This window comes from Cervus canadensis, chromosome X, assembly GCF_019320065.1.
Source record: "Cervus canadensis isolate Bull #8, Minnesota chromosome X, ASM1932006v1, whole genome shotgun sequence".
Taxonomy (NCBI): Eukaryota; Metazoa; Chordata; class Mammalia; order Artiodactyla; family Cervidae; genus Cervus; species Cervus canadensis.
Window position 1 is genome coordinate 22,099,628 of NC_057419.1, and position 9,491 is coordinate 22,109,118.

Sequence of the window (9,491 nt, forward strand, 5' to 3'; positions counted from 1 at the left end):
AAACAGAAGCAGGCAATGCAAATGAATTCACAAGTGTGTGAGCCTCAAGAAGGCAAGAAGCGCTGCCTGAGGGTGAGAAAAGCCTTCTAATCGAGTAAAGGTGAAAGTGAAAGTCGCTCAGTCCTGTCCCAATCTTTGGGACCCCATGGACTATACAGACCACGGAATTCTCTCGGCCAGAATATTGGAGTGGGTAGCCTTTCCCTTCTCCAGGGGATCTTCCCAACCCAGGGAACAAACCCAGGTCTCCCGTATTGCAGGCGGATTCTTTACCAGCTGAGCCACAAGGGAAGCTCAAGAATACTGGAGTGAGTAGCCTATCTCTTCTCCAGTGGATCTTCCCGATCCAGGAATGGAAAATGGAACCGAGGTCTCCAGTGCAAAGAAACAGAGGAAAACAATAGAATGGGAAAGACTAGAGATCTCTTCAAGAAAATCAGAGATATCAAGAGAACATTTCATGCAGTGATAAGCACAATAAAGGGCAGAAACAGTAGAACCTAACGGAAGTAGAAGAGATTAAGAAGAGGTGACAAGAATACATAGAACTGTACAAAAAAAGGTCTTAATGACCCAGAAAACAATGATGGTATCGGTCACTCACCTAGGATCAGACATCCTGCCTGGAGTTGTGAGGTCAAGCGGGCCTCAGGAAGCATCACTACAAACAAAGCTAGTGGAGGTGATAGAACTCCAGCTGAGCTATTTCAAATCCTAAAAGATGATGCTATGAAAGTGCCAGGAAAGACTGCCGGGAGAAATATCAATAACCTCAGGTATGCAGATGACACCACCCTTATGGCAAAAAGTGAAGAAGAACTAAAGAGCCTCTTGATGAGGGTGAAAGGAGAGTGAAAAAGCTGGCTTAAAACTCAACATTCAAAAAACTAAGATCATGTCATTGGGTCCCATCACTTCCTGGCAAATAGATGGGGAAACAATGGAAACAGTGACAGACTTTATTTTCTGGGGCTCCAAAATCACTGCAGATGGTGACCGCAGCCATGAAATTAAAAGATGCTTGCTCCTTGGAAGAAAAGCTATGACCAACCTAGGCAGCAAATTAAAAAGCAGAGACATCACTTTGCTGATAAAGGGCCATATAGTCAAAGCTACGGTTTTTCCAGTAGTCACGTATGGATGTGAGAGCTGGATGATAAAGAAGTCTGAGCACCTAAGAATTGATGCTTTCGAACTGTGGCGCTGGAAGGCTCTTAAAGAGTCCCATGGACTGCAAGGAGATCCAACCAGTCCATCCTAAAGGAAATCAATCCTGAATATTCATTGGAAGGAGTGATGCTGAAGCTGAAGCTCCAATACTTTGGCCACCTGATATGAAGAGCCAACTCACTGGAAAAGATCCTAATGCTGGGAAAGATTGAAGGCAGGAGGAGAAGGAGATGACAGAGGATGAGATGGTTGGATGGCATCACCGACTTGATGGACATGAATTTGAGCAAGCTCTGGGAGATGGTAAAGGACAGGGAAGCCTGGTGTGCTGTAGTCCATTGGGGTTGCAAGGAGTCAGACACGACTTAGCAACTGAACAACAACCAGGTGGGTCCAGAGGATAGAGTCTGGCATGTACAGTGAGTTCAGTTTTTCAAATACCCTCAGACTTAAAAAAGAGCCAAAATGAGATTCAACTTTAATTATTAATTACTTAGTAGGAATCGTGGAGCCTAGGCATCCCTCTTTCTTTCCATGGATCTGTGAATTGTTTGCCATACTCTGTAAACAGAAGCCCCTCTCGATTCCTGTAAGCCTCCATCCAGCTCGACCTGGTGGTTAAAGCCCAGTTTCTGTATTCACATGGCGCTTTGGCATCTACTCACCTTGTGCCCCTGGCTCTCTGAGCCTACAGATCCTTGCATACAAAATAGGAATATTTGCTCGAGACAAAGAAAAGGACAACATGAGATGACACATAAAGAGACAAAGAATACACTGCATGCCCAAACAATTGTACACAGTATCCTTTTGACGATAAGATTTCAGAAAAAGAATTCATCTTGGAAAACAGTCAATTACGGGCATGTGGTATTGTCTCTCGGTTATGACACCATGTGCCAGGTGGTAACTTATCCAAGCTGGAGATGAAATGTACACAAGTGGATGCCAACTGCAGTCATGGTGCCAGCCCTGGGATGTTGACAGCAGAATGGTGAGGAGGACCTTGCTGACACTCATGAGAGAGGCCAGGAGAAGCCTGGAGCAAGGGCCACTTCAGTGTACAGCAAACCCCACAGCAAGTTCAGTGAGCAGAGGTGCCAACCCCGGGCTTACAAATAATGTGGTGACTCAACCCAGCGGACATTGGGCTAAGTGAGACCAACCAGTCACAAAAAGGCAAACACTGGACGAGACCACTTAGGACAGACACCTAGAGACAGAAATCAGACCGTGGTTGTCAGGGCCAGGGGCGGAGCAGGTGGACAGTGGTTTCAGGGGTAGAGTTTCAGTTTTACAAGATGAAAAGAGCTCTAAGAGACTGGTTGCAAACAATGTGAATGTACTTAATGCAACCGAATTGTACACTTAAAATGGTTTAGGCGGCAAATTTTATATTACATATAGTTTACTATTTAAAAAAATTACCATGGCAGCAGGGTCCTGTGAGAAGAAAGGCAAACTTCAATTCCCAAACACTTCTAGCAACTGGCATTCCATCAGGAACCCAATGGCAGCCTCCCCGACCTCAGGAAAGGCCACATGTGACTTGAGCTGACTGCACGGTGAGGTTCTCCTGGGGCCCTTCTGGCATATTCCAGCAGTTTCACAGAGATCAGGACACGGAGGCTACAGAGAAATCCTCTACCTTGTGACAGGGGTATCCCTGGGAGGTGAGCCCCTATCCCTTAAAGTGATTTGATTATTGAGTACCTGCCAGCCCCAAGGCACTGGGGGTTTGCTAGCCCACCTTTGAGCAGAAACAGATTTCACATTCCACACATGCATCTCAAGGGGGCCACTTTGGAGAGACTTGATTCATTCACAGCTCTATGCTCCAGGCCTCCTGGCACCCATAAAAGCTTCACAAACACCCACCAAATACTGCTTAGAGATAATTCCAGTTTCATATGGGTGACCGGATTAGATGTTTTAACTTCCTTTTTACTCTAAAGCTCCACACTTCTATGTTCAGCAGTGGATATGGAAAATGGGGGCAGGGCAGTAAAAGGCTTTAAGAAAGGTCAATGTTACTTTTCTAGAAAAAAAACCACAAATTACCTAGCTCCTCCAAAATATCCATCCTCTAGTTTGCGAATTGTAGCAAGAATAGCAGAATGAATATCTGAGCCATCATTTGCTAAAAAGAAAAAAAAAAAACAGATGAATTAGTTCACTTCATCTGGGAATACTTTGTTTGGGTATGTACTAAAACATGTTCATCAACACCAACCAATTAAAATACGTAGAGCGTAGGAGATTCCCAACCTCAGAAACCTAACTGCTCAGAACCCTCTTTGGTACCTAGCTCTGTCCATGGGACTAATTTTAAACATTTTGCAAAGATTAAAGACTACCTATGGGACATGAGTCAGGGCAGATCAAGTTCATGGACTTACTGAGCATGGTATGTGTGATGGGGAAGGTGAGCGTGGGTCTGCCCGTCATCCGCCAGCAGGTGCACAGGTAGGCCAGCTCAATCCTCAGCATCTCCACGATCATCTCATTGTCCAGGGCCAGGTAGAAGTGATGCTGGTCGGTGAACTGCAAGTCATAACAGGCCAGGTTCACCGCTGTCCTGCCTTCCCCTCCACACCACCTCAGCTGTCATTCATTGTAGCACTAATTTTTGGATTTTGTTTCCAGAGAAGAGACTCAACCCTGGTTCCATCGTGGGGCTTTCCTTGTGACCACACCCATCGATCTGCCCCAGCCTGCCCCATTAGTGCTAAGCGTGGGAGGAAAGGGCACTCGGCTAGGTCTATTTATGGCTCCTCAAATGGGGATTTAAGGACCTAGCCCAGCAGTGCTGTCCCTGAAAGGAAATCAATAACTCCTTAATTCCAGTTGCGGTCCAGGGCTGCTGAGCTCAGAGATGCTTTCCTAGTGGGGCCACTGAAAGCAGGTGAGACATGGAGACTGTTTACCTGACTGACGGCCTGGTTAATGTGAACTATGGGCACTGTTGTGTCGTGTCCAGGAAAATCATACTGCTGCCCTGGCCTCTGGACCCATGCACACTCCGCTCTGGTATAAAATTCATTATGAAGGGAAATAACTCCCAAGATTTGAGCAAGCAGCACAGGCTGGATGAGAAAGAGCAACTTGAGGTGACTGACCCATGAGCCCATGGCCAACTATGTGCCCAAGCAGTTGGGGGGCTGTACCTCCTGCTGACAAACTGATCTCTCAGTTGGCCTTTCTAGCTGCTGAATGGATGAAAAAGGCTTCATCTGCATTTCACAGGGCTTGTTTCCTTTGGAAACAAAAACTCTAAAGAAAAGACCCATAAGCAGTATATTCAGAATCCCATCAAGGGAGCTGGGGCCTGAAAACTCAGACTCCCCGTGTGGGAGTCCACTGACAGACCCTGCTGACAAGCTGAGAGAGTGTTAGGGGCACGAGGGCTGTAAGTGCCATGCACTAGCCAATTTGTAAAGTGTGTGCATTTCATACTGGAAATGATGGCATACTCAGAGCTAAGCAGCATTTACTGAGCACCTACCATGAGTAAATGACTGTATTACGTCTTGGATGTCATCCTTTGTCTGTATTTGAACACTTGCAGGCACACCCTGCTGCATTCAAAGTAGCTCGCCAGACAGAAAAAGAGAGCTTAATAAACAAATGCTTGTTGCTTTGCTACTGGCCTGCTCTTCTCACCTGGGGCGTGAAAGTAAAGATCTGGTTCCTAATCACATATAGTTTAGATGTCCCAAGGACACCAATGTGCCGATACGGTCGCCCACTCAATCTCATATTCTTATTCCGTCCTATGTGGAAAGTAAAAGAGAAATTCAAGTTAGAGTAGGCACAGTGAAATCTAATCCAAGTGATTCTGCCTAAGCCTGAACTTACTGATATGTTAAACAACTCACTCTAGGGTTTGGTTTTTCCAATACTGTTATCCTTCTTTGGGACAAGGATGAATTAAGAAAAGAATCCCACTCCCTTTTTTTCATGCATATATAAGAACACGACCCAGTAAAACATCTATATGGAATAAAACTATTAAGAAGAGTTTATTGTTTACTTTTTATTTATTTAGTATGGAACCACGATCCTAAACTGTCAGATTTGAGATAAAGAGAACACGCCTCCCATTTTAATGGGTAAACGAGCATTTTTTAGACCATGGAAAAAATTTAGAAACATTATCAAGATGCAAATGACTGTTTCAGTTGTGAATTTCCAAAGATGGCTCCTTATTTTACCACATATCTGACAAATCACTGGCCACCTGTGGTGACATCTCCTGAACAGACACGAGAGGAATGTGCTTGTCCAGTCATTCCTCTTCACATCAAACAATCAAACCATCTACTTTGGTGCTTTGCCCAACTCTTTAGAATTTACACATATCACAGTCTCCTCCAGACCTCAAACCTAGAACCAAGATGCAACCTCCCCCAAAACACCTTGCTATTTCCCCAAACCTACCAAGCTTGGCATATATGTGACTAAGGATGCGGCCTGGCTGGACTCGGATTGGATGAATGTCAGTGATACTCTGAATGTTGACCCCATGTTTCCTCAGCAGCTCCTTAATGTGGTTGTTTTCTGCCAGAACAGTCACTGTGAACAAGAACGTAGTGTCTGCATTAGACAGTGGCCCTTGTCCCCTCACAGACACTCGCTGTTGTCTGCTCCCGTCTCTAATCTGTCATATACACATCAGCAGGCTTGCCACAGGCTGGGAGGTTTTGAAATGGACAGCACTTGTCCTGTCGCTCTTCTCAGTTCTCTCTGGCCTCATCTCCCTTCAACACCTACAATGTATATTTAACAAGTGCCCTCAATGTACAAGACAGTCTGAGACCTGTAGAAATGGCTTGCAACAGGTCACAAGCCAAGTTACCAATCTCAAGTGATGTCCTGCCTCTGACTGATGGGGATGAGCTTTATACACTCAGGAGAGAAGGAAGGGTGGACCTACCAGTGGGCTGGTGGTAGTAGGGCAGCCTGGCCCACCGGGAAGCAGAGCACACAGACCTCGCTGGTGGGCAAGAGCCACCCCAGAGGTGGGTCGCACACCCCAATGGGCTGGGTTGGGGCCCATCTCCAGGGATTGAGGCTAGGCATCTGGCTCTCTGGGATGCCTGGGATGTGGGGTTTCAGGTGGGCTCAGACCCCCATTCCTGCTGTACCAGTACCGCCGGCTTTTAAGAGAAGGGACCATACATTGACAAAGGAAGGGAGTGTCAGGGAAGGGGCTAGAGAAAGGGAGCTCTGGCCATACAGAGAGTAACCGCTGCCGGGTTCAGCCGCGGGGAGCCTGCCAGGAACTGGAGCAGCTTGGGGCGGTGTTGAGGCCAGAGGAAAGACTTCTTTACTGCTGATGTAGCCTCCTGAGCCCTACCACTGAACCCTGAGGCCGGCAACTCCTGAAGCTATGATACCTACAAATGCGGCTGAGACCTTGTACTTATATAGCACATGAGACTTCTCCAAAGTATGTTAATACCCACGACCTCATCTGAGCCTCACAACAAGGCCCTGAGGGGAACCTGCAGTTACAGCCAAGCAGAGACGGGAAGGTAAGCCCCGGGCCCCAGCATGGGGACATTGGCCACGCAGGAGTGGGCCAGCAGTTGCCCTTCACATTTTTCTCTCTGGAAGCTTCCAACACCATGCAGAGGGGCGCACGGATCAGAGCCACACAGTGGTCACTGTGTGGGAATGACTCTTTCAGAGGAGACCTGTGAGCCTGCTGATATGACAGAGCTGCACGCAGAGAAGTTTCTGAGACTGGACTTCCTGTTCCTCCAGGCCACAATCTCTGATATTTTCTACTTTGTTTTCTTCTATTGCATTAAAAAAAAAAAAAAAAATGGTGCTCAGGCTCCGTCAAGCTGTTCCAGCCCGCAATTGGAAGAGCGGCCTTGTGGACTGAAGGGATCACTTGGCAGCGTGTGCTCCAGTGACAGGCAGAGACAGTGGGGTCAGCTGTGGGTCCCTTATGTGTAAGAGGGGGATGATAACGATGATCATCACAGTTTCTACCTCATCAGGATGCTGTGATGGTTGGGCGTGGGACACAGCAGTGACCAGTGATGACCTGCACACGACCTCTGCTGTAACCCAGGCAAGCGCAGTGAAATGCGTCCGTGGCCACAGACAGGGAGTGTGTGTGTATCAAGCAACACAGAAGCTACAAAAATAAGGCCACTGTCCTTAAGAAATGTACAGTGTACACTAGGGTACACAGGCATAGACATGATGTGCTGATACTAGCTGGTGTAGATGTCGCTCTCTGAGGCATGTGCACTCCTGAGGAGTCCCCCCTTGGGGGGAAGAGTAGGGAGACAGCACCGGTCGTGAGAGCCTGAGGCACAGAGAGGGGAAGTCATGGGGCAGTCAGAGCCAGCGCTGCAGCAGTGGTCGGGCTGGCCCTGCACTTCTGTGGAAGTGCCGGCTGGAGAGGAGGGGAGGCAGGTGAGAACATGGACCAGCGGCTCTGGAAAGAAGTCAGACCTCCAAGGGAGAAATGAGTGAACTTTCACTTGAGTTTTGAGTTTTCAGCAAGGTCATATTCTACTTTTTAAAGGACAGCAGTTATAAAAAATGATGCCCAATGAATCACTTGTGCCCCAGTTGCAATCAAGGTTTAGATTCAAGAAAACTGCTAGCTAGAAACCAACTCTGAGATTAGGAGCTGCTGAGTTATAGAACATATTTCACAGAATTGATACATGCTAAAGTATATCCATACATAGTCTTTAAAAAAATTAAATGTGCTGTAAAAATCACATTGGTTTTACAAAGCTAAATATGAATAGGAAACACACTCACAAACCTTGTACGACGACATCAGGTTTGACTGAAGTGGAAAATCTTCTGTTCAAGGGATCAATTTCACCAGCGGCAAGGAATCCCTAGGAAAATAGGAGCATTAACGCCATGATACACTGATAAAAGTTCACCTTAAACCTAAGTTTGGAAATAAAATATCTGGAGGCTCAAGATTTTCAGTATTTTAGTCCTTTATATTTTTCCAAGGCAATTGCTTTTCTCTGAACATATTGTACACTATAGCATTTAGAAGGCACTCTATCGTGTTTACAGCAGCCAGCTCTCCAGGGCTAGTCAAACACACCAACCTTGTGTGAGTGTGAAGAATAAGGGTAACTCGTGCTCCCTGATCCTCACCCTGCACCAGGTACAGTGCTGAGCTCTGTACACGCACTGCCACACAGTCCTCCTAACAGGTAGGCAGCACCATTCACACCACCTTACTGGGTGTCTTGGCCTGAGAAACCAATGCAGTGAGAAACTGGGAAACCAAGGCACTGAGTTCAGGATGAGGGGCAGAGTGAGGACTTGGCCCAGAGCTGACTGTCCTGAAACAAAAAAACTCCCCTCCCTGCTGGCACAGTACTCTCTGAATGTGACTCTCCTCACATGATCTATGAATGACAGGTACCCTAAGACAGGGGACCAAGGTGTTCTGGGAGTCCTGAGGACAAGGTGGACCTCATGCAGGGCCTACATGAGGGCCTTCACTCTGGGAGGAGGAAACAAAAGTAGGGGGATTTGTTCCCGATCTCACTGATACAGAAATCAGAGCTGGACCATATTAGAGATGATCAAACCCAACCTCTTCACTCTAAAGATGAGGAAACTAAAACAAACAAAAAACTACATTTAAGCAAAAGTTGTACAACATTTAAAAAGTAAATAAATAAAGATGAAGAAAGTGAAGTTAAGAGACCTGCCCAAGGTTACAGAGGTGGTCAGAGGCAGGGTTGGCTTTCCAAAGGAGATATATGAATTTTTCCTACTCATAAAGAAAAAAGTGTTAGCTCTTCTCTAAATTTTTGGTAGAATTCAGCTGTGAAGCCATCTGGTCCTGGGCTTTTGTTTGCTGGAAGATTTCTGATTACAGTTTCGATTTCCTTGCTTGTGATGGATCTGTTAAGATCTTCTATTTCTTCCTGGTTCAGTTTTGGAAAGTTATACTTTTCTAAGAATTTGCCCATTTCATCCAAGTTGCCCATTTTATTGGCATAGAGCTGCTGGTAGTAGTCTCTTATGATCCTTTGTATTTCAGTGTTGTCTGTCGTGATCTCTCCATTTTCATTTCTAATTTTGTTAATTTGGTTCTTCTCCCTTTGTTTCTTAATGAGTCTTGCTAATGGTTTGTCAATTTTGTTTATTTTTTCAAAAAACCAGCTTTTAGCTTTGTTGATTTTTGCTATGGTCTCTTTAGTTTCTTTTGCATTTATTTCTGCCCTAATTTTTAAGATTTCTTTCCTTCTACTAACCTTGGGGTTCTTCATTTCTTCCTTCTCTAGCTGCTTTAGGTGTAGAGTTAGGTTATT

At 45.9% G+C, this 9,491-nt stretch overlaps 1 protein-coding gene across 5 annotated transcripts in view; it reads right to left on the reverse strand.

The window, feature by feature from the left end:
- PHKA2 (phosphorylase kinase regulatory subunit alpha 2) overlaps positions 1 to 9,491 on the reverse strand; it is a 94,207-nt gene that overhangs the window by 24,412 nt on the left and 60,304 nt on the right. For all 5 annotated transcript variants that reach the window (XM_043458426.1, XM_043458427.1, XM_043458424.1 and 2 more), the window contains 5 exons: positions 7,967 to 8,045; positions 5,611 to 5,745; positions 4,834 to 4,943; positions 3,570 to 3,714; positions 3,232 to 3,310 (listed from right to left, as the gene is read on the reverse strand). In XM_043458426.1, the coding sequence (XP_043314361.1) occupies positions 3,232 to 3,310; positions 3,570 to 3,714; positions 4,834 to 4,943; positions 5,611 to 5,745; positions 7,967 to 8,045 (548 nt within the window). The remainder of the gene's footprint in view (positions 1 to 3,231; positions 3,311 to 3,569; positions 3,715 to 4,833; positions 4,944 to 5,610; positions 5,746 to 7,966; positions 8,046 to 9,491) is intronic.